The sequence below is a fragment of the Limanda limanda genome, chromosome 7 (genome assembly GCF_963576545.1).
Source record: "Limanda limanda chromosome 7, fLimLim1.1, whole genome shotgun sequence".
NCBI classification, from domain to species: Eukaryota; Metazoa; Chordata; class Actinopteri; order Pleuronectiformes; family Pleuronectidae; genus Limanda; species Limanda limanda.
Window position 1 is genome coordinate 15,745,514 of NC_083642.1, and position 26,006 is coordinate 15,771,519.

The 26,006-nt window shown below is 42.7% G+C and overlaps 2 protein-coding genes and 1 non-coding gene across 3 annotated transcripts; all 3 read right to left on the minus strand.

Annotated features, from left to right (window-relative positions):
* Positions 1–654: 654 nt before the first annotated feature.
* On the minus strand, positions 655–20,142 carry kcnc4 (potassium voltage-gated channel, Shaw-related subfamily, member 4). The gene is made up of 4 exons (XM_061075055.1): positions 19,525–20,142; positions 7,831–8,767; positions 6,998–7,174; positions 655–2,536 (listed from the first exon to the last, which is right to left on the minus strand). The coding sequence occupies exons 1-4, from the start codon at positions 20,140–20,142 to the stop codon at positions 2,469–2,471; spliced, it is 1,800 nt and encodes a 599-aa protein (XP_060931038.1). The 3' UTR covers positions 655–2,468.
* Positions 13,802–13,873, minus strand: trnae-uuc (transfer RNA glutamic acid (anticodon UUC)). Its single transcript has one exon. It is a non-coding gene; the product is annotated as a tRNA-Glu (tRNA).
* Positions 20,143–23,181: 3,039 nt separating the features above from the next.
* On the minus strand, positions 23,182–25,992 carry hspa1b (heat shock protein family A (Hsp70) member 1B). The gene is made up of 2 exons (XM_061073963.1): positions 25,890–25,992; positions 23,182–25,438 (listed from the first exon to the last, which is right to left on the minus strand). Exon 2 carries the CDS (start codon positions 25,414–25,416, stop codon positions 23,494–23,496), a length of 1,923 nt encoding a protein of 640 aa, XP_060929946.1. The 5' UTR covers positions 25,417–25,438; positions 25,890–25,992; the 3' UTR covers positions 23,182–23,493.
* Between the last annotated feature and the right edge of the window lie 14 nt (positions 25,993–26,006).

Sequence of the window (26,006 nt, forward strand, 5' to 3'; positions counted from 1 at the left end):
TGGGGGTTAATACTGTGTTTTAATGTTAGGGTTAGCATTAGGTTTAGGTTAGGTTAAGGGTTAGATATTTAGTTTGGATGGTTAGGGTTAGGGTAAGGAGCCAGGGAATGCATTATGCCAATGAGTGTCCTCACTAAGACAGCTGTACAAACATGTGTGTGTGTGTGTGTGTGTGTGTGTGTGTGTGTGTGTGTGTGTGTGTGTGTGTGTGTGTGTGTGTGTGTATGTGAATGAATGGTGTTTCTTTGCATGTGAAAGAAAGAGGGACGGGGGGCATCCAAGCAATAAATAGCGGTGCCTGTCATCCCAAATCTCCATGGAGATGAGCTCTGTGAGCCATCTCCACCTTCACTACATCATCACAGAGGGACAGGAGAGCAGGAGGCACGGCCATGACTGTTACATTACACCACTTTAACCCAAGCACAAGATCAACCAGAATGCACTTGCGTGTCACTGGGATAAATAGTTGTACAGTATAACAGCTGCACTGTACTGACGCACACTGTGCAGTTAATAGCACAAATGCAGATTCCTCAGAGCAAGCTGTGAATGGAAATAAAAACGAGAGAGCATGTGCATGAGATTTCAAATTCAACACAAGGAGGGGAAATGGATTTTATTTGTATTTCTGCAAAGAAACAGATGCCTACATTATACAACACACACACACTCGCACACACTCCCTCACACGCACACATCTGACACCATAACAGTCACCTATACAATCCATAATAGGGAGAAATGAAATTGACGTGCTGTGCGCTTCCCCATCACATTCGAGTATATATACAACAGAGCAAAAGAGGAAATGAGGCTAAAAATGGGAATAATCAAAATGATAATCTGCTATTTCATGGTTAGTACACACGTCACACAGAGAGGAGGAGAACACAGTCAAAGGAATGATCCAGAATATTGTCCTGTGCTACATACGTGAAACTGTGCTTTTACATAATTACAGAGCTGTGGGTCAGCAGAGAAACAGAGTCTAATGAAGATGAAATGAAGTTTCTCTTTGTTCATTAAACATAAGGCCACTATGGTCGACCACAAGGAACATATTATATAAGTCACGAGTGAAAGAAACATTCCTTCTGCTACTTCAGAGGGTTTCTACAAATCCAACCAAATCTAAGGAGGTTACTGCACATATCTAAGCTCCATCACTCAACATGAGGCACAAGTGGAACTGATGGCATTGCACTGAGTGTGTGTTTTATTGACAATGGTACTGAAAATCTACCATGTGATCTACTGGAGTCTTTGGTCCTGACTCAACCGTAATGATGCATCAACTGTATGCGGCTAATGTAAAAGACAGGCAATACTGCTCCTTTTTTTCTCTTATTGTACAAGGATTTAGAAACAATGTGTTGCCTGAGCAGCATTCATAACCACGGCTGTGTCCCCTCGACAGGATATCTACGCTGTGTCCCTCTGGTCAGTGTTAAGAAGCAGTGGTAACGACAGAAGGCAGAGCCGGATGATCAACAAAGAACTCGGGGTCTGTTCGGTCGAGGATCAAACAAATGATTTCAAGTTTTCATCTAATCCTAGTTCACAGTTACAGTTTAGCTGTACAGACTCATATTCCCAAGTGTCTTGATGTTCTTACTTGACAGTTGATGACATTTATGGATATAAGACATGAATCCAAAACGACAAGGCAGTGTTTTGAGTTTCAAAAAGAGCTCAAAGAGACTGTTTCTGTACATAGGACTACAAACATGAACAGACAAACACACAAAACAAACGCCAAATCTCATGAGCGTAAAAGGCTGCCAAGTAATTAAAAGCGACAGCCTCATGATTACAGCCCCTGAAATATCTCAACCTGTCCTCTATAACATGAAACATTCATGAGTAAATAAGCTGAAGTGGGAAAAATATATATTTAAAGTCTAAAGACCTAAAACTCTGCTAATAAGATCCGTCAGGACTCTGTGGTTTGATGAGATTTGATTAACAGTGACCAAATACTGATGCAGATTCAAATGTTGCTAAATCCTGTTTGCTGGATGGGAATATGTCACATTTCTCATCATACCAGTGAGAAGAATTCAGATAAAAACAGAGAAACAAAATCCCTCGCGTGAAACTCTTCCAACTCTGGCAGAAACTTCACCGGTCAAGAAAAAAAAATACACTCTCGGGGTCTTTACGACAACCAGTGACTGTTAAGTGTATTAACAGTGAATTAATGGTACAGTACATTTTACAATAATAGATCATGCATGCAAAATGCTCTGTAACATGTAAATGAGTGCACCTATGGCAAATCTGCTTTGCAGCACCACAAGGTCCAGGATGTATGACCGAAACTAATGAACACAACAAGACTTTGTCCTGACATGAAAAGAATCAGGTCTGCAGTTCAGGACAGAAAAGAAATCAGGATGAATCTCTGCACGGCTTGGACTCCATCGCGGGTTCACACTCTTCTTCCTCCTGGTGGCCAGTCAGCATCAGGTCAGAGTGGTGACCTCGGGTTGAGCGTAGTTTCCAGTGGCAGCGAGCATGTCTTTACAGAGGTCTGTTAGGAGAGACAAAAGACAGCAACACACTGACTTATGGTATGAGCAGGAAAGACAATAGAGAAAAAGATCTTCGGTTTGAGACTTCTAAAGTTTCTGTTTGAACTGTGTATGATAATTTCCTGTTGAATGTTTATGCTCTCCAGCACAGAGAAGCCGTTTTCAGACAGGACAGGACACAGTCACAACAAAAGGATGTTGTGACTGTGGCAGCTCATATCACCAAAAGAGATATTTCTTTTCCTTTCATTTGTTTGGTTCTGCATCTGTTGCATATTAAAAACATCATTAAAACACCCACTTGCTTTTTTATGAATCTTCCAGACATTGTCTTGCTACATTCTCACATGGGCTCGCTCTGACCTTTTCTGGATATTTTACTAGACACAGGAAGGAGAAGTCCGAGAAAATTTCCTGTGGAACTGACATGGACGTTTCCCTTCAAGCCATGTGAAAGCAGCAACAGAGAACTTCTACTGATCTAAACCCCAGCTGAGCATCACTTTCACCACCCATGTTGTTAATGGAAACCTATTGGTAGCAATCATCCAGAGGAGGGGGTTCATCTACGCTCAGCAGCCTTTTCTCTGCTTGTCTGAATGTCCACCTGCTGCCTCCTCTTAGCAGCACTCATCATAAGGAAACTGGCAGTTGTGACATCGCAGGGTCAACGTGCTTTCAGCCAGGTCACGCAATCCCTGTGACTGACTTAATGACCTCAAATCCACCAACGTTTTGCTTCTAACTGCAGGGTGGGCGACCATTTCCTGACGCCGATAACCATCGGAGCATCTTCAGACCTGCTGGCCCTCTTCCTGTTTCCAGCCATACTGCTCTGGTAAAATATTATCCATACCTTATACCCCCTAACCCAGCAATTAGCCAAACACCGTTCCCTGTGGGCATAGCTCTGAACAGCAGGTACCTTTGTCTATCTCCATCTAACTCAAAATGGCTGCAAACACACATAGACATTGAAACTTTGAATTCTGCCATAACAGATTCTTCAGAAAATATTGGGATTCTACTTGCACTATTCTTTAATGTAATGAGCGCTACGTGTGTTGTGTATGTGTGATCTTCTTCTGTAATAGACTGGGATGTCATTGTCCACGTACTCACCAGACACAGAGCTCCAGATTGAATCACCCCCCCCCCCCCCCCCCTGCCCCCTCTCGTCTAAGATTCATTTTGAGGTGTTCTGGCTTTGCTCAGCTCTCCACGGATTTTGTCTTTGTGATCAGGAGCGAGCTGGGATGGTGAGCTCATAAGCTGACCAGATCATTTAGCCTAAATGCAGGGAACTCAGCGTGAACACAGGCTGTGGACGCTTTGTGTTTGTCTTTCCCACTGTGACTGTGGGGCTGTAACATTTATATTGATTTCCTCCCCTGAGCAGAATTAGATGTCCACAAACTTCCCTTCTATCTGACAGATAGAAGCAATTTTGTGGGTTTTTTTGCATGTGAAAAAACCACATTGCCATTAGCCTACACCAGTCTACAACACTCATGCAGGGATTGACAGGGCTTTCAGGAAAAACATTCGGACACAATTTCCTTGTAATGGGTTAGGGTCGTGGGGGGGAAACGAGATTGTATACATCTCAAAGGAGCCAAGCTATACAGTAAGTGCCCCATTTATGTGCTGTTTTTTCCTCAACAGTGATGTGCTAATGAGCGTCGGGAGAAAAATGCACCACCGTAAAGTGCAGTTTCGCAGGAAAACACCTTTACTGTCGCCGGGCTGTTTGCAGACGAGAGTCAGGATGTTGACTGGGTGGGATGTGTGTGCTCAGGATGTCAGGAATGAATCCATGGCTGCCAAATATAGGGCCTCTTCTCACAAGTGGCTTTTGGGTACTTTGGGAAGCTCAGATGTGAGATCCAGGAGAGAGATAGCAGGCTACAGCGGATGCCAATTGAGATGATTGCAAGAAAGTCATCTCCTTTATTGTGTTACCTCTGTCAGATGACTGTTTAAATAGTCACCAATACAAAGCATCGGAGGGTTGATATCCCGTGAACACTGTATCTACCCCAATCAGGCAATGCTCATGTTTTGTATATTATAATGACTAGTTCAGTGCCCGATGTAAACCTGCCTGTTTGGAATGGACTGTTTGCTTTCTCTGTGGTTGACCTGCAGTAATTGAGCCGCAGCCAGTAACGACCGACTGCAGGACTCAGTCCACAGAACCCCGAACAGGAGAATCAGAACCATTGTCGTAAACACGCCCATCTTGAACATGCTGCTGTTGTGATATGCAACACCACTCATGTTGATGATGAAATGAACGCTTCTCAAGACAAGGCTAACACACACAGACAGACAGACTGCAATTATAAGCTGCCAGCGCTAAGTGAAGCCGTTAGGATGTGACAGTATATTAGGTCATTTACTGACTTCATTGTGACATAATTGCTCAGATATAGTGAACAAATCTTTAGTTTCATTCATCTTTTTCCGGCTTCTTCGTGACTTCTTCATGATGTCATATGATAGCATGAGATGGGGATTCATTTTCCATTCGTTATGGGCTTTAGTTTGTCTCTCTGTTATATGTCGTTGATAATGTGATTGTGGACCTTTTTTTTTTTTTACCTTGACCTTTGACTTTCGATTAATCAGCTCCTATAGGTCCCTGAAGAAACCCTAAGTTTGGTAAATATCAACTCTTATGTTAATAAGACATTTTGCATGTACGTACAGACATGTGCACAGGATGAATATTAGTAGTGTATCGTTGTGTTGCTAAGGTTAGTCATCATTGAGGCAGTCTGTGAACAACCACACGATGAGTGCGTGAATCAAACTTATGAGACAAAAGTTTGCACTTGAACCCTGAAATGAAGCAGGGTGTTAGTTCTTCACTTGCATTGGCTGATATTCTCTGACTGTTTGCCGCATGCTTCAAAATGATTGGCACATACTCCTACGCAGTTACGCAGCTCCCTCCATCGTCCGACCTCTACCTACTGCTGTTAGATTCAGATTCACGTGTGAGGGAGAACAGTCCACATGGCTGCTTGGATTCATTGAGCGCTCCCTAAAACTGCAGGACCTTTTCTGACAAATCTAACAGCAAAACTATTTTGTGGTAATTCCTTAACTGAACCTTTTTTCTTGTGTGTATGGGACTTCTTCTTACATATTTACACACAACAGGTTGATTGGTACCTTATGCTGCTTACCCGAAGCTAGTGCAGCTCCTTGAGACACACAGACAGATGGATGATGCAATTAGTATTACAAAGCTCTCCCATTGATTTCCTTTGGATCTGTCGGCTGAATAATGACTAAATCTGCCTTAAGTCAGTGGGAGGTTGTAAGAGAAGATTGAAGTTAAGGAAGGAAGAGGCTACATACCCTGGAGTTTTCTTTCAACCTTCTCAGCAGGTTGAAAAACAAACAAAGCTTGTTGTGGTGAGTCTATAGACATTTACACCTTGCTTTAGCCATAGTGCCCCAGAGCAACAGGGAGGACACTGTCTGTCAGGTGATCACCAAAATAGCTCTATTTCTCTTCATTTTGCATTTGTCCTATAACTAAAAAATATAGTGGTTATTATACCAACATCCACACAGGTTGAAAATTTTGGTTGAAAATCAATTTTAAGTGAAGCCAAGAATATTTAGATCGTTCAATATTGACTGTATTGTATTGAATCGTATCTTATCTCTTCATCTATATCGTATATTATATTATGTATCGTACCCTTAAATATGTATTACAGTAAAACACAGGAACATTTAGCTACCACCTTCATTCAAACCATTATAATAACATGGTCCTTTGTCTCCAACACCCTGAGGCCAAATCTTATAGTTTCATCTATCCATCCATCAGCTGTGTTTTCTGGTGTTCCAAGCCTGGCTATAGGTCTCTATTCTAGTGAAACCTTTTATTTTTAGGATTATTGCACTTCTTTGCTTTCTGTCTGAGAGTTAGACAACAAAATGAATAACATATAATTCCATTTTTATATCTTTTTTTTAATTTTATTGGTACAAAACGTTTGGAAATGTGCTCTTTATCTGGTTTTGAGCATTTATTGGGCAGGAATGCTGACTTTTCTAGGTAAACAGTAGGGACTCCATGAAGTTGAGAAAGTTACTGATAGGTCATATTTTGTTGCCTTTGGACAGACAGTCTCATGCAAAGCTAAGGCCTCCTGGCTATTGTTTTAAAGTGAGCGTTCAGAAATGGTACAAATAAAGCTAATAACAATAAATATGAGCTAAGTTTGGAACTAGTTCCATGTGGCTAAATCCTGGTTTTAACTAAAAAAACATTATTTCAGTCCCTGAACGCAACAGTTAAGAAAACACCACTGACCTGCAGCAACGCCTTTGAATTTTCTCAGGCGAGTCAATTAAAACCCACAGTGCAGCGAGACTGCAGTACAACATGCAACACTGTAAAAGTAGCTGGTCATACGGACAAGTATGTAACCTACCAGTACGGACAGGTGGGTCTCCTGATGTCAGGAGGAAGCAGGTGGCCTCTTTCTTATTCTTGTCTCGCCCTCGGGTGCACCGCAGGGACCACTTCTCACTGGGGGACAGCGGCTGGGTCAGGCTGCAGCCCTCCTCCTCTGAAAGGGCCACATTTGCATCACCGTTCTGTTTTGAACCTGACAGGACGACAAAAACACACAGCGCCGTAAATGCCAAAGCTTTTACCGAGCCGGGGCCCAGACAAAGGCAGCGGTATATTGCATAAAATCTGAATTTTTCTGTGATAAAATCCAATTTGACTGAGAACTCATGAGGAGTAATTTGATCCCGGTGTTACTCTCTTTGTGACTAAGTGGGTTTCGTCTGTTAGGAAAACTCTGAAAAGCCTCAGGAGCTGTAAGACACAGTGGATGTTACTATCAGACACTCTGATATATATCATGGGGTTTCTGAAAGATGAACTATCCAATTTAATGAATGGTGTAGAATTCATCTAAATTAAAAGCTTTCACTTATGAGTGAAAACCAAAAACTGTAACCTCATCTTAAAGGTGGAGTTCACTCTAATAAAAGAAAAAATGTCATTAAATTAATCATTAAAATGGAGGTGAATAAATAAAAAAGGTGAATAAATAAAAAATGAAACATCTCTTTCTACCAAATATGCGGATGAATCAATATTTAAATTAAAGAGTAATTTTGCAACAAGGTGACAAATCTTTTTTAGTATATTAGACTAAAAATATCAGCTTGGTTTCACACCACAAAAGGGGAGTGAGATAATGTGTTCCTATTGTTTGAGAGAAGTGGTCCTTTATCATCATAGTCTGACCTGAACGATTCCTGCTGACACTCTCCTCAGCCGCCAGCGGACACGTGTCACTCTGCGTGCTGTCTCTGTGTGAGTTTGTTTCCGACTTCCCAAACGAGGCTGAGTCAGTCGGAGCGTCTGGGTTCGGATTGTGCTTCTTCTTCTTCTTCGGCAGTTTCTGTTTGGCCATAGCCAGCGAGTAGTACATCCCAAAGTTATTGACGATGACGGGGACCGGCATGGCAATGGTCAGGACCCCAGCCAGTGCGCACAGGGCCCCCACCATCATGCCCAACCACGTCTGTGGGTACATGTCTCCGTAGCCCAGTGTCGTCATGGTAACCACTGCCCACCAGAAACTGATGGGGATGTTCTTGAAGTGTGTGTGGTTGGAGCCTGTGGGGTCGTCGGGCTGGGCCCCGATGCGCTCAGCGTAGTAAATCATGGTGGCGAAGATGAGAACACCCAGTGCCAAGAAGATGATGAGGAGGAGGAATTCATTGACACTGGCCCTCAGTGTGTGTCCCAGCACGCGCAGGCCGACAAAGTGTCGCGTCAGTTTGAAGATCCGAAGGATCCGAACAAACCGCACCACTCGGAGGAAGCCCAGCACGTCACTGGCAGCTTTGGATGACAGACCACTCAGGCCCATCTCCAGGTAGAAGGGCAGAATGGCCACAAAGTCGATGATGTTGAGTGAGTTCCTGATGAAGACCACCTTGCCTGGGCAGCAGATGATACGCACCAGGAATTCAAACGTGAACCAGACCACACAGACGCCCTCCACCACGGTGAGGATGGGCTTGGTCACCATCTCCCTCCTCTCCACGTTGCGTGTGACGTTGCCCACGACAACCTGCTCTGTGCGGTTTTGCAGTTCATTGAAGGCCTCGTGTGTCTCCAGGCAGAAAGTGGTGATGGACACCAGGATGAAGAAGAGAGAGGCAAATGCAACTCCCTGAACGAGACGAGAGAACAAAGTTAGTCATCGAGAAACAGCACAATATGATGTCTTCCCTCAATTAATATATGCAATGACAATGTTGTTTGTGTGGTGCAAGAGCTCCCATTAACATCCTCTTCTGCAGTACGTGTGCATCATGGAAACCATTTTCAATCCCTGCACCATATTTAATTATAATCATGTGTAAATCAAGTGCCTAAAGAAACATGTTTAGAGGGATTATTTTCCAGCCGAGGCAATGAGATCCAGCTGATCTACAGTAAGTGAAAGTACAAAAAATCTATTAAGTCTGTATATACACAATAGGGCATTTTCTATAGGAGACTGTGTGTCTGAAATATCCTAAACCCAAAGATAAGTTGACATTTTACGATTAAGAGACAATATGAGTAGATATGTGGATTTGATAAACTAAGAAATAAAGGAGCAAAAATACTCCACAGTGAAACCAGTGCAAATAATTACAATCACCGCAATTTATATCATCATTTTGTCCTAATCCATTACATTATGTCATTTTTGTCCTGCCTCCTCGTAAACACCTATTTCCTTTAAGAAACAGCTCCCTGTTGTGATTGTCCACTACCACTGCAGTTTGAAGATTAGAGACTAAAAGAAACACCGCGTCCACAGGAGAGAGCCAGGACACAGACCAATTCAAAACCAATTACTCCTTTGTACAAAGAGACTGGATGATGCCGAGAGGAAAGCTGATTCAATTAATATGAGTCCTGCTGGTCACAGACAGCAGGGGGCGCTCACTGCGTAAACTGACTCAGTAAAGCAGTCTTGGAGCTAACATTACACCTGTCTGTCAAATGTATGTATGTCATAATATTGCATACTACTTGTTAAATACTACTGTGTTTAATGCAGGTGATGTTATATTCTCTTTTGATGTTACTTATATACATAATATAAATGTTCCTTTTTAAGATTAGATAAGAGAAGATATAATTTGATGTCCTCGAGGGAAACTTGACATTGCCATCACAGTGTCTATAAAGTATAAATGACACACATTCAACAATATAAATACAATCTAAATATATTGCAAATTAAAAAAAGGCGACAATGTATATGTATATATATTTTTTTTATTTTATTGTTATTATTTTAATGATTGTCCTGGTTTATGAAATATGAGATATAAATCAATTTGGTACTGCAGATTACATCATATAAAGATTCTTCATTTGCAATCTGAGCACAAAGGATGAGTGAGAAGAGGAGCAGAGCCTGCAGGCACTGAGAGGCAGAGACACTGGACAGGACTCACAGTATATTCACATATTCAGGTTTTATCAGACATGTCTGAGAGTGGGATTAAAACATCTAATGTAATACAAATACCTTGGAAATACGAATCCAAAGCACATAGAGAACTAAATCCAACCACTTTTACAATTCCCGGTAGGTAAAGTGAATAATGTGGCTGCGCGGCACACACCTGATCCAGCACAATGGGCTCCGTGTTTGTGTTAACATTGTGTGCTCACTCATACCTGATCTGTCTTTATTGTTTACTAAAGCCGGGACAAATTGTAATGCCTCCACAAACCTTTCTAATCTTGCAGCTGGATAAACATGTACGTCTGCCCTGCATGCACTTAGGCTTTTTTCCGCCTGCAGGGCCTCTCACATATCAGTCAGCTTTTTAGTGTTTGGACCTAAAGTCTGATGAGGACACATCGGAACAAGCAATCTAAATAAGAACTGGATAGTTTATGGAGTTTATTGAGTTGAAAGAAAAATAACTTGGCAGTTTAAAACAGCAAAAACTGAGATACTGCACATGTAAACAAACACGCTCTGTATGTTGGTGTATATATTTTGCACACGGATCATGTACTGCTTTCCACAGTGTCCCTGCAGAGCTCTGGGAAGCTCGCAGCAACGATCCCCTGAGAATACGAAGCCAGCGCTGCAAAACAAAAGGGAAGGCCGTGAAGCCTGGACTCTCTCCCAGGAGGAGATCAGAGATCCCCCTGTTGCGTGGACACGGATTCCCTGAGCATCAGCAGGGCCAGCCGTGCACAAGTGTGTGTGTGTGCTACAGAAGGAATCACGAGGTGAATCACAACAAGACAAACAGCAGGAATACAGAAAATGGCTGGATTAGCAAGTGATGATTGTGACATGTAAAATTGTTATTATGTACCTTATGATTCATAAGCATCAACAAAATCAAGTGTTATTTTTGGGGTGGAACTGGAAGATGAAGCCGATTAGACCTGATTCGATTTTGGCGATCAAAGGTCAAAGGTCACTGTGACATCACTAAACACACTCTTGAACGCAACATCTGAGGAAAACCTTGAGGGAACTTCTGCGACTTCAGGTCAAACATTCACTTGAAGTAAAAGATAAACTGATCAGATTTCAGTGGTCAAAGGTCAAAGGTCATAGTCACCTTTTATGAGTGGAAAGTATGGAGCCTGAAATAGCACTGGTTAAAGGAGCCATACAACTGCAGGGCCATGATTCTATTTCATCTTGGATTCATCATTCATCTGTATTGGTCTTTTCATGATGTATTAATTCAAGGTGACTTTAATCATTTTGCATAAATAAACATGGACAAAAAGACACAAAGAAGTCTCCTGTGCTGAGCTCTGCTACGACACAACCAACAAACCAGCTGCCACCAGATACAACCTGTGAGTCCTGCTGCTGCCCGGATACCTCTGATCAGCCTAACGGGCTCTGACAGCGTTCAGTTTACTCAAATGCCAAAAGGTTTATCCCAGACCTAAACAGAGCCGGGGATCTGCAGCCGTGGCCACCTCTGCAGGAAGGGAGCTGGAGGTGCTCGAACACACGAAGACTATCTGCTCTGCTCATAAAAGGCTCATGGGGAAAAGTCTAATAATAACATGAATCAGCCGGACCTCACACCTGCATGCGTGCGTCTGGATGTTGCTGCCACCTCTCGTGCTGAGTCTTTCTTTTGTTTCGCGTTCGTGTCGGCAAGTCGTTGTCTCACTTAGTAAATCGTGCAGCATTTAAGTCTGTGCAGTTTGTTTAAGGCCTGACGTAAAGAGAGGTACAGGGGTAACTCTAAACGCTGTCGGAGTAATTACCATAATGTCTCTTTGCACCACAGAGTGTTTTCCATGTTGCTCGGCTGAGCCCGCTGATATAACACAAGCTAGAATCATTAGGAGGCCAAATAACTGTTAATGCAGAGCGTTTTACTTTGCAATTCATGGTCTTCTTGCTGAGGGTTTGATAGAAAGACTATATAATATTATTTATACAACTCGTTCATTATTTGTCCAACAATCTGTGTCTGTGCGCCTGTAATGGTAGATTCTCATTTAAGTTTTAGCTACACTTCTCACTGTACATTTATCGCACTTTTGTGGAATTTGCACGGTTGCAAAGGTCAGAGACAAATATTTTTGCTTTTACTTGACTATATAAGATTGATTGGCCAAAGTTCTGAGCCTTGTTATATTTAAAACTATTTCTGATAAAGATGATTGTATTCAGGCCACTTCCAAGTCGCATGGAAGATTTTTTAAAGATTTTACATATAAAACATTCAGTATAGACATGTTTGTAGATGCATAAATAGAGACATAAAGATATTTTCTGTAAATATGGAATTCTACTTAAACCGGCAGTTTAAGATTCAAACTTTAAAACTAACAAAATATATATCAACAATTTAATTATTGGGTAGTTGAAGTGTGATATGAGGAGAGAAAATGAGGAAGAACTGCACCAAAGAGCCAGGTCAGAACCAAACCACCTGCTGCCGCTGCAGGAAGACTGAAGCCTTCGACTTGACTTCACCATACTGTGCAGTCATTTGATCTGTAAATATATGGACTTCTGATTTAAGCCTCTTAACCCTTGGCCAGATGTTTTTTAATTAAATAAAAAGATCCAATAACACTTACAACCTCAATACTTGATACAGATTATTAAAAAACTCTCTGAGTGCTGTTCCTACAGCTGTGGAGATGATCATTTCAGTGGTGCCACAAAGATGCCAATTCAAGGTTGTCTGGAGGGAGTGGAGAGACTCAGAAGTCCCCGGGGGGACAATTGCCTGGTCCCAGATGGGAAAATAAGGGCGGGGCGGGGGGGGGGGAGGGGAGTATAACACGACAGTCGACGAGCAGCAGGCTGTGCGTCGGAGTGCAGCAGCTGCGGAGTCCCATCACAGCTATCACCTTCAGCAACTCAGAATCACACCCTGTTACTAACACAGACGGTCCACGCAGGGTAGAAAACAAGAAACCGTCACAGGAGAAATAGTGTCCACTACTCCGCCTCTTAGCTGCTCTTCTCCTGGGAACCAGTAACATCTGCACAATAGTCTCACACACAGTTTCTGACTTTTATCTCTCTGTTATTGAGGGATATTGATCAATGAATTACAGCATCACCTGGATACTGGTGAATCCAAAAACCACCACTTACAACATAAAGATGAGGTGAAGACCCTCCTCCACAGAGCAACGCCTCATGAAAAAGGCGGGATTGTCAGATAGAGGATGATAAATAGAATCCTTAAAGGGATAGTTTCCCGAAAAATTAAAATTCACTTACTATCTACTCACCACTATGCCGATGGAGGGGAGAGTTAAGCGTGTTTCAGTCCAAAAAAAGCTTTTGGAGTTGTATGGTCTAACAGCATGACAACCATGGTTTAAATGACTTGGATGACACCACAGGAGCAATATGGAGGCATTTTCTGTTATTGTTCTGTTGCTTTTTAACATTTGAAGAAAAGTCGCCATTCACTTCATTGTATTGGACTTCAGCTGCCACGCTGTTTACCCCTGAAACTCCAACTCAAACACTTCACCCACCCCTCCCTCAGAATCGATGGTGAGTAGATAATGAGTGATTTTTTTTTTTTTATTACTGTGAACTATCCCTTTAAGACCAGGATGGACAATGTTGATTGATTGTGGACTGAGAAGGAATGAACTATTATAGAAATTCCATTCACTTTACTGTTTTAATGTATAAAGAATACATTTTTCAGAAAGATATGAGTTGCCTAACAAATTCCCATACCGGGAGTTGAACCCGGGCCACCTGGGTGAAAACCAGGAATCCTAACCGCTAGACCATATGGGACCTGATACACTTTAACTTTAGGGGCAACTTGTAGTATTGATTTTTGCTCAAATTTCTATTAAAAACACTGTTTAATAAAAATGCATGTGTTTGGTTAGCAGGCTGAGCAAGAGGATGAGAGAAAGGGTAAACAAACTAGCATTGTAGCTACAGTGTATTGTCAATGCCACAGAAGGGCGACGACCACACCACCATCTAAGAGCAAGTTTGCAAATAGCAGAAACACAAACATGTTTTCCACATGGATTTTATGATGTCTGCAGGTGAACCCTTAAGAAAGCATGTAGGTTCTCTGGTCCAGAGACAAAATGAAAAACAGCCATCTGTAAACAGATAGAGAGGCACTATACCTTCTCCAACCCCCAACAGTCATCTTAGATTCAATCAGGCTGCATCAAATTACACACACTCATAGATATCAATTCCATAAATGTGCCTGATTTGTTTTATTAACATCCAATAATTAATCCCTGAGAAATGAGTGACGATTTCAGAAACGCCCTGTCTCGCAATGTCAAAGAAAGTGGAAAAGAATCCTGGATCCACTCCTTTGACCAGATTCTGTCATTGTCCCATCCTTCCACCAAGTTTCCTGGGAATCTGTTCTGTAAATAATCCTGCCGAGAAAAAAAAGTTTTTTACCTCTTTGGCAGAGTTTAATCACTGAACCCCAACCTGAGATTTAAAGCAGCATCACACTGTACGTGCGTCTGTGTCTGATGAAGTTGGTGAAGTACTTTGACATTCATTCGAAAATTTGGTCTCCAAACGAAGGCCACAGAGCTGAAGCAGAACTTCAAGTTATTGATTACTCAACATAGTTCATCAATCAAACTCTTCAAAACCAGTGACCAGTAAAAAAATACTGAGTGCCATGAAAGTGACAGGTAAGAATGTGTCATATTCAAAGAGCGAAACACTGAGCCTCTTTTCTTCTGCTCTGCCTGAAGAAAAATATACTGCAATCCTAACAAGGTGTAAGCTTGACAAAAACCCATTTAATCTGCTTCACTAATCTCCATAAATACACTGTAGTTCAGTAGTTCTATTCAAATTAAATGAAACATCTGAGCTCTGCAGAGCTTTTAACACACATTGATAAATGTCAGTTAAGTTGGAGCTCAAATAGCAAACGTCCACATCACTGAGAATGCTGATTGGTATGTGTGGAAGAAAGATGATATTTTATCTAATTTGTATTTATTTATTGATTATTTTTGCCTGCAGAACAGAGTCTGAGGCTCCTTTCAGACTTTGTGATGCAGCAACACGGCGTTTCTATTATCAGTGAACGTCTTAGGAGAGAGGAGAGTAAACAGCCGGCGGAGTCACTCAGGATTCGTCTCTTACAGAGAGGTCAGTTATAAAAGTCTCCTTAGCGAGGCCACGCTGCTCTGATGATGTGTGAAAAATCAAATCCTGTGTTCCATTCGCAGAGAAGCAGGGAGAGGTGTCAGGGCTGTGAGAGATGAGCCCACAGGAATAACGGCTTCAGCTTTATTATTTATCAGCTCGCACTGACACTAAATTTGAGGTGTGAGAATGTCTGTCCTCGGCAGTAATAATCCAATGATCTCACTGTAAGACAATGATCAGTATTTTCATATTCAAGTGAATGTTAATTGTTGAACATCTCAGTTTTAGAAACAAAAGTGAGGTTTGGATGAAGATGTGGCGGCTAGATCAATAATTCAAAGGTGAGCATATTTCTATCATTATCTGCTGGCAAAAGGTGAGATGTTGAGTTATTATGGTAAGAGTCTCCTCCCAATATTAATATTTAATAAATATATTAATATCCCTAAAACCATGACTCATACGATAAGAATAAAATCTCTATAAATAATAGAGCCTTCTTGATATGGATGTTTGGGGGGGGGGGAGGATTTGTCAAATATCAGCCAATAAATCTACTTCTTCAAAGTTGTCACTGATTTCTAAATTGTGAAATGTCATTGAGGTTTGATATTTATAGAGTTTAACCCTGAACTTTATCATAAATAACCATCAATAAATAAGAAAACCCAAATACACCCAAATATTTACAACTTAACGTAAAAAACATATACGAGAAATCGATTGGGCTCCAATCAATATTAAACAAGACATAATTGTCTGTGGTCTATTCAAAAGCCATGCATTAAGACTGTAAAGATCAATTAATAAAGAATGTATATGAAAACAAAGAGCTAAACTGATCAAGAGATTGGTTAATACTCCAGATAAGACTTACCAGTCAATGTCTGGATCTCATAACAAAGACAAATTGATTTTTTTCCCTCTACGTGGGAGAAGATCCGTTTCTCTGTTCTGTGGGAACGGCAGCTTTAATTGTTCACCACTGATAACAAGCTGCAGCCCATTACCACAGCGGTGATTAATTACAGGCATCAGGGATGTGCAATTAATGAAATATTGCATAAGGGAAGACTGAACAGAGATGTCTGCTCCGAGCGGAATGTTACAACCAGGTCTGATTGTCACATGTGAGAAAAATGAGATCCATCCTCTGAGGACGACTCGCTAGTGTATTTCAGTCTGGATCAACTGACACTGCAGCTGGCAGCTAGAATTATTAATAAAATCTCAACATTCATGGTGTTAATATGATCATCGTACTATCTCCAGCATGACGGAGTACAGAGCCGTTCCTCCTCTGACAGCAGCGTGTGTTATAAGATGATTCCCTCCTGTCTGGGATTTGTGATCCGAGCCACACACCTCCAGCCTCGGCCTCGGCGAGAGGAGGATGTGGCCTAACTGATGAACAGATTAACTTCCCTCCAGCTTTCATCACATTACCTAAGAGGAGCTCAGAGGCTCTTTTGAAAGACAGAGGCCATCAAGGTAACATGAGTCCCGCCAAATGCTCTCAGAACGCACACGGAACAAACATGCGTATACGTACATGAATGGAGGGAGAGGAAATGGACAGAGAGCATTAGGACTGAGTCAATACGGAGCCGCCCTCACTTATTCTCACACCACAGACTCTCAGAGAGATCTGCTTTGCTGGGGTTGTTTTGTAGAACCTTGCAGATCTGAAACAAACCATTTAGGAATGTTCAGTACAGTTGGAGGCAGACGTGATTAACTGGCAGGAACGTTGCGGGTCATCTTCAGATGGCAGCATCGCCGCGGCAGCTGTGACTCAGAGATGTCAGCTGTTCCACTGTGACAGGCTGCAAATGCCACCTGGACAGGGAGCTAAAATAAACACTAGTTGCAGCGCTACTGGCATGCAGCGAGAACATTATACATGCACAACACAGCGAGCGTCTCTGAATAGAGCTTTTAACTTCACCAGCAGGCAAACAGAAACTCCAGAGACAATCAGCCTCTCTCTCTGTGAACTCAATGTGTTTGAGGTGGAGCCTGATGAAGCTCCTGGTCCTGACAGCGCCGCCATAGGGACGCTCAGCGCTTGCTTGCACGTTTACTTCACTAAGTCCTCTGCCTTTGTCTCCGAGCTTACAGCAGGTTGATGTCTCCCATAGAAGCGATAAGAGTAAATAGATTTTATTTTACAACACAACAATATGTATTTTATCCATATAACAAACACAAGAGTATCATGTTTAATACTTAACAAAACACCTAAGCTGGGATATGATGTAGATCTTTGTATAGGATCTTGAAAAATAAGGGGAAGCAGGCGAGTTTCACTCAAAACTGCTTCGTGGGTGACATATATTTTAGCTTTGTTAGGAATTGATTGGTTTATTATGATTCCATGTGACAGCCGGTGGCCAGAAGCACTTCTTTTCAGGTTCTCCATCCATTTCTTGTGAACACGATGCCTCAAGAACACAGAGAAAGAATTACTTCAAATTTCTTACAAACGTTCGAGATGAACTAGATATATTTTATATTTTATTAGAGTTTATAAGTCAAATTCACCTTACAAGAGACATTACAAATTCCATTTTTGGTTTTGTGAAAACCCTATTTCAGGATCACCCATAAGGGAATTTTTTAAAATTTGCTAGGTCATGGTGATCTCATGTGATTGTAAACGTGACAGGCTACATCCCGGAAACACCCATCTGACACAAAGACTCTCATGGACTGAAGGTTTTTGGAGGTCAAAGGTCAAGGTCACTGCGACCTCACAAATCATGTTTTTTGCCTCTGGAACATGAAATCTCTACACCTCTTCAAGTGTTGACCAGTTGTCATTTGGACTCAAAGATGAGCAGATTAGTTCAGTTGGGTTCACTTTGGTTTAGTTCCGTCAACAAAACATATTTTCGGAGTAGATTCAGTAATCAAAGGTCAAAGGTCATGGTGACCTCAGATGAGTCCAGAAAAGCATGTATGTCGACTGTTACTTCACTAGTTGGCAGGAATACAATCACAGGTCAATAATTCAACTTTTTCTCTTGCCTGTATTTGCATTTGGATCCTTTCCTTCTCATTAACATACAGTTTGATTTATGGATGTTCACTCCTTTCAAACACTTGAGTTTTAAGGACATTGGAGAACAAAGCTTGGGCGCGTGGGAACACTTTACCAGCTCTGTATTTCTGTCATGAAACAGCATTTAGTCTATTTCAGTATTTTCATATATTTAACTAAGAACTGAATAGCTGCTCTCTGACAGTTCTCTGGAGTTGAGGGCATTGTACGTAAAAGTTTGCTTTACGCGTGGAAAAGAAAATGTCATGTTTTGTCATTCTTATAAACAAAACAAATGTGTTAGAGGGCCCTTCAATTGATTGATGGAAAAACCAGAATAATTAAAACTATTTTTAATATCACATGGCGAAACAAATGCTACCGGAGTTGAGAAGGCGCCACCTTTTGTTCAGCAGGTTTACAGTAAAGAGGGTACATTGAAACACTTCTTATTATAACCTACAGATCCACAGCACCACAGACTACAGTCTCCAAAGTGACCAAACAGCTCAAGCATGAGTGTATTTACACAGGTTGTCTCTGGGTACTCCAGCTCCACCACAATCCAAAGACATGCAGATCAGGGTTAAGTTAATTGGAGACTCTAAATTGATCCTCTATGTGAATGTGAAGTGAGTGTGGATGGTTGTTGTGTCTGTTTGACATGCTCTGTAAGAATGTGTGTGAATGGCAAAATTGTACTGTGATGAACTTTGAGTTATCATCAAGACGAGAAAAGAAAAGGACTGGAAACATACAGAGCATTTACCATGGGCTCTATGAAGATATGTGACCGAGATGGAGAGGAGTTCATTCACATCAGGCATCAACTCAACTCACCACAAACTTCACAGACTTGTTTCAAACACCAAGAGATTTTGCCACTGATTAAAATAATCAGATGGATTCAACTGAAAACTGGATTTCACTTAACAACCAACAGGTTGTTTTGATTATTCGATATGTCTAACTGTCTTATTGTTGATTTACTGTGTCCTGTTCTCAACTCTTTGGACCTGATACAGATCAGACTAGATGATCTAGTGTTAAATCCTGATTGTTTGAGGTAAATGTTGATAGTTCAGACCTCTGTCTCTGTGGCTGCGCTGCACGCCGATTGGCTGACCCAGGCACGGACACCTGTTGATAAACACATGTGCGCTTTTCCCCTACATTGAAAACCACCTGCAGGATTGTACTGTTTTGACACCGACATGTGGACACTGAAGGAGCAAACAGCTGCAGGACTCACCCTGGCTGCTCTGGACGAGTAGGGGTCGTCAAACAGGGCCCAGACCTTCGGCATCCAAACTTGGCAGCAGCTCCTGGACCTGTCGGGACAGTCCTCGATGCCGAACCGCCTCGACACCTCCCTGTCGTCCTCGGTGTCCTCGGGGTCCGGCGGCTCGAAGATCTCCAGGGCTTCCTCCGCGTCACGGTGCTGGCGGTAGGTCATCCAGCAGCACGGCTCCACGTCCGTCTCGTCGATCCCCCAGAAGGCGAGCTCCTCCTCGAACAGGGGCCCGCACACGTCCGCCGGGCAGTGCAGCTTGCCGGTCCGGTAGTAGTTGAGCACGTAGGCGAAGATGCCCGGGTGTCTGTCGAAGAAGAGCTCGCTGGAGGCCGGGGGCGCAGCGGCCGGGGGGTCGGACCCGGGCTGGGTCTCCGGGTCGGCCAGCCACGCCAGGCGGGTTCCGGGCAGCGTCCTCAGGGTGCTCTTGTAGGTCTCATGCCGAGTGCCGCCCACGTTGATGGTGATCTTGTCCGAGTCTTCCCCCCTGGTCATCTCCTCCTTCAGACATGTTTTCGACGGCGGCTTGTTGCCCGCCTTGCGCCCCCGGTAAGAGGAGACGCACACGGAGCTGATCATCGAAAAGCAGAGACCCTCCGGCCGGTCGCCCCCCCCACTCCTCTAGCTGTTGTCCACTTGTATAAATACAAATAGAAAATCAAAAAATCCACGCAAAGCGGGTCCTCATCCCAGAGCCCGGTGCGTGTGGTGGCCTGTGAGGCGCATGCATCCACCTGGTGGTCCACACGCTCCCAGGGAGAAGCTCAATGGAAAACCACCTGTTACCAAACTCAGACAAAACACAGAGATACGTGTCGTGGAATAAAGCTCACTGAGATTCCCACAGGTTCCTCCAGATGTGGCACTCAATTCTCCTCCAAGAACGCAAGGATGCCGCCGATAAAAAGGAGGAATTTAGGCTGAATTACGCACGCATTACGCAGGTATAGCGCGGGCCTGTGTAGCATGAAGCGCGGATCCTGGAGGAACGCGACACTTCTCTAAAATGTCAAGCGCACAAAAAACGCACAAGTGTCCCTGACAACTTTTCTCCTTTGCACAGAAGACGCGTGAGGAGGACGCATTAGACCCATGCAGTGCGTGGAGATGTCCCCGCGGCTCGTCCTGCTCTGTGTGCCAGATGTGCTGTTGTGTTCCAGCTGGGGATCTGTTGCTCTTCCACATGCAGCCTGTCTTCCCTCCGCGACACAGCCCGGTTGGATGGTGCGTTTGGTTTCAGCGACAGCGTCGACGGGTTAACTCTTTGGCTGCTGGCGGCGGTTGGCGCATTATTGAACCACTCCCTCTAATTAGACCGAGAGGATGGGCTGATGAGGTGTGTGTGTAAGTGTGTGTGTAAGTGTGTGCCGGTTGTTTTCATCAGCTTTATCACCGCCCCCCCTCCCCCTCCACACTGTAAATATATTGCATTCTCATGTGTGGATCCTCGCGGCAACAGGCGGACATATAAACAAAATACAAATTGAATGGACGATATTGAAACCCAGTAACAAAAAGTACATACAGCACCGAAAGTCAATAGGTTGTACAGGTGTTTATGACGTCTGCTGCTGCATGTGAAAGTGTAAGGGGCACACTGGGCTTGAACAACCTGACTGATGGAGTGTTACCATTAAACAAGCCAACAAATGCACACAAACAATTACATTTATTGATGTCTCACACAACAAACAACGACACAAACAAATCATACAATTTCTGCTCTGAGATCATTTCCTGGACTGGCAGAACATCATCAACATTATAATATGATGCAACTATAAGTGTGATCTTTACATACAGTCTATGGATCCAACAGGTAGCTCTTAGACCTTCCTCCTATGTGTCAGAGAACTAGTGATGTTGCTGACACGGTTTGATATTGCCACCTAGAGGATATTTTTGTGAACAACAAGCTTCTTGAACAGAGAACAAATTAAAAAAATCAAGAGGATTGTTATGTCACAATTAAACTGAGTTTTCACTCCAGGTACTTGTTATTGTAGATCTGTGTGTATCTGTTCATACATTTTACAGTCATATATTATACGCATATCGGGGATGTTTCGAAGGATCCACAATTGCTGTTGCAGTGGATCAGCCATTCTCTCGGGTCCCCTGTTGCAATGGCCCTGTGTAGTTGTGTTATAAGATAATTATCTTTGTTTAATTATTCCTGACTGGACTCCCTTCTTTGTGTAGAGTGAACAGTCTCTCAGAAAGTGCCGACTTGGACCACAAGAGGTCAGAAAAGCACGGCTTAAAAGAGGTCAGATGTTATTTTATGAATATATGAACTCATTGGTTCCAAATAAGTTTAATTTCAGGTTAGTGGTGAGAGAAGGACATCAGGATACAGAGTCAAATAACTGATTCAGAGGCTGAACTATCAGATCTTCAGCTGTGACATTGCATAAGGGAACATTGATTTGTAATGTTGAGGGTTAGGGATGGTTAAATCCTGTTGAGGAGGTTTCTGTCCTTTGGCCTTTCCCTCCCGTTTACTTTTCTATTGATCCCATCCTCTCTTTTCATCAGCCCATGAAAGAAATGACCAAGTCTGCCTTTTGACTTACAGTGTGCAACATACGCCATCTATCTATCTATATATAGTGTGAACGCTTGAGGCATACATCAGTGGTGCTAGTTGGTTTACTGCCATAGAAATTACAGTGTATTGAGTTGTATTCGAACATTTTATTGCAAGCTACCTTCACAAATCTAGAAATTATTGAATTATACAAAGACCATTTGATTAAACATTTCAACTTGGTTTTCGCTCACTCTCAATGCAGGAGTGGAGTTGTTTGTTTACAGCTCAGCATCAAAGGATTCATGGTCCATGTATGTCCACGAACATCGTGTTTTAATGGCATGTAGGCGTGTAATCAAACTTTGACACCACGCCACGGTCACACCGTGTGACGAAAAATCGATCTTTGAGTTAGTTTGTATCTCCATCTTGTTGTGATGACACTCATCTCAATTTGAAGTTGATCTGATGTAAGTCCTGGTACAAGTACCTCAAAGTATACATGTGGAATATGGCCAAAATGGCCACTAAATGCAAAAAAGCAGGCTTCCTGTTGCGTTTTTCAAAATGCAGCGATATACTTTTTTGTTTGTCTGGTCATGATACACATGTGGATGCCTTTCTGGGGGAAGAGTGTGACCACAGACCGCTGACATCAGCGCCGGCTCAATGTACTTTTGCGCTGGGAAAAGGTTGTGTTTCACAGTCAATACTGTCCGTAAACTACGCTGACATGAACTTGGCCTCATGTAAAAACCTGCTAACTGTGCAGCATTAAGTGGTGTATGTATTGTATCTAGAGATGGGCAAAAATACATCAAAATGTATTTTGATACAAGATACATTTGATACCCCTCAAATAAATGTATTAAAATAAAATACAAAATACTGGTGCCAGAAAATCTAACAAAATACAATACATGTATTCTGTATTTAAAATATAGGAGATACTTTTTCTTTCATTGAAGTTTCAGTCCTGTCTCTGCTCTGAGAAAACAGGACCATTACATCCCTGACTGCAGGGTATTTGTCTTCAATTCTAGGTGCAAATTTATAAAAATGTTTTAGAAAATACATATCAAATATTTGGAGGTTTTGATAAAACTTTATTTAAAATGTGCTGTGAGAGGACACAAGAGGGAAAAGTGAACAAAGCAGAATAACAATCTATGAGTTCCATTTGATTGAGGGATAATAATGGTGAAGTCAATTTTAGCTACACCTGCTTGCTGACTTGGAGGAAAACTGCCAATTTAATGTTCAAACATCACAGCCATGTAAAATATTTGTATCATAGTAGCAAATAATAATAACAATGAAATAACAATAGTTGTGCAAACAAACAACTGTGACTAGGTTAACATATTCCTGCACACAAAATGCTGACATTCATGATATTAGTCCACTTCCTCAATAGTGGGACCCTGAGCGTTGCCTCCTGCATGGCCGCTGCTGCCTCCTGGTGGTGGTGCCGCTCCCTGGTACAGCTTTGTCACAATGGGCTTGCACACCTTCTCTAGTTCTTTCTGCTGGTGCTCATACTCGTCCTTCTCTGCCAGCTGGTTGTTCTCCAGCCAGGAAATGGTCTGTTTGCACTTGTCAATGACAACTTTTTTATCCTCCTCCTGAATCTTTCCTTTCATACTGTCATCCTCGACACTGCTCTTCATGTTGTAGACGTAAGACTCCAGTGAGTTTCTTGATGTAATCGTGTCCCTCTTCAGGTCGTCATCAGCCTTGTACTTATCAGCGTCCTGTACCATCTGCTCAATCTCCTGTTTGCTGAGGCGGCCCTTGTCATTGGTGATGGTGATTTTGTTTTCTTTGCCGGTGCTTTTGTCAACGGCGGATACGTTCAGAATGCCGTTGGCATCAATGTCGAAAGTTACCTCCACCTGTGGTACACCTCGGGGAGCAGGAGGGATGCCAGCGAGCTCAAACTTGCCCAGGAGGTTGTTGTCCTTGGTCATGGCTCTCTCCCCCTCATACACCTGAATTAGCACACCAGGCTGGTTATCAGAGTAGGTGGAGAAGATCTGGGTTTGCTTGCTGGGGATAGTGGTGTTGCGTTTGATTAGCGGCGTCATGACCCCACCAACAGTCTCAATACCCAGAGATAGGGGAGCCACGTCCAGCAGCAGCAGATCTTGCACGTTCTCCGAAGTGTCACCCATGAGGATGGCAGCCTGGACTGCTGCACCATAAGCCACTGCTTCATCTGGGTTGATACTCTTGTTCAGTTCTCTGCCATTAAAGAAATCTTGCAAGAACTTCTGGATTTTGGGAATTCTTGTGGAGCCACCAACCAGGACGATTTCATGGATCTTGGACTTATCCATCTTGGAATCTTGTAGGGCTTTCTCCACTGGCTCCAGTGTTCCCCTGAAGAGCTCTGAGTTGAGCTCCTCAAAGCGTGCCCTCGTGATGGAGGTGTAGAAGTCGATGCCCTCAAACAGAGAGTCAATTTCAATGCTGGCCTGGGTGCTTGAGGACAGGGTCCTCTTCGCTCTCTCACAAGCGGTGCGCAGTCTCCTAACTGCTCTCTTATTTTGGCTGATGTCTTTCTTGTACTTTCTTTTAAATTCCTCGAGGAAGTGACTGACCATCCGATTGTCAAAGTCCTCTCCTCCAAGGTGTGTGTCTCCTGCAGTGGCTTTTACCTCAAAGATGCCATCTTCAATAGTCAGGATGGACACGTCGAAGGTGCCTCCACCGAGATCAAAGATGAGCACGTTGCGCTCTCCTCTTTTACCTTTATCCAAGCCGTAGGCAATCGCTGCTGCTGTGGGCTCGTTGATGATCCTCAGAACATTCAGACCAGAGATCACTCCAGCATCCTTAGTGGCTTGCCTCTGAGAATCATTGAAATAAGCTGGCACTGTGATGACTGCATTTGAAACCTTCTGTCCCAGGTAGGCCTCGGCTATCTCCTTCATTTTAACCAAGACCATTGACGAGATTTCCTCAGGGTAGAAGGCTTTGGTTTCGCCTTTATACTCCACCTGAACTTTGGGCTTTCCGTTATCATCGATCACACTGAAAGGCCAAAGTTTCATGTCCGACTGGACGATAGCGTCATTAAACTTTCTTCCTATTAGTCGCTTGGCGTCAAATACTGTATTGGTGGGGTTCATGGCGACCTGGTTCTTGGCAGCATCTCCAATGAGCCTCTCTGTGTCGCTAAAGGCCACATAGCTGGGAGTTGTCCTGTTGCCCTGGTCGTTAGCGATGATCTCCACTTTGCCATGTTGGAAAACCGCAACGCAAGAATAGGTGGTTCCCAAATCAATGCCAATGGATATTCCCTTTGCTGAAGACATCCTGCTTGCTCCTTTAAGGTTCCTAAAAAAATTGGGAATAAATTAAATTTACAATGTTTTATGCTACTCACAAAAGCACCAACCACTGCAACTTAAAATCATAAAAACATTGCTTAATTACTGATGTCAGTTATCACAATTAAAATGTTTGTGTTGCTATTATTTTTGTCCATCTATTTATCAGAGATATAAACCTATGTTAAATTTGCAGAAGGAAACATTTAAAAAACTATTACAAACACCATTCATAATTTTTCTGTAATCAAATAAAACTCATTCTCAAATTTCAGTGTCTCTCTAATAGACTGAAATTCGCCTGAGGTCACGATTAATGAGATACAATTGCAAAAATTATGCATTTTTACTTTAAGTTTCACCATCATGGATAGATTGTAACATTAGTCTGCACTAATGCCACCATTTAAATCCTGAAACAATCTAAATCTAAAAAGTAATAATAAGTTGCTACTTACTTCAGAGATAAGTTCTGTATCGCTCAGAGATGTTGAAGGTTCTCAGCAGACTCTGTTCTATGTCGGCTTCTTGTTCAGTGTCTCAAACTCATGCCTGCTCTCACTCAGGCCACTGCT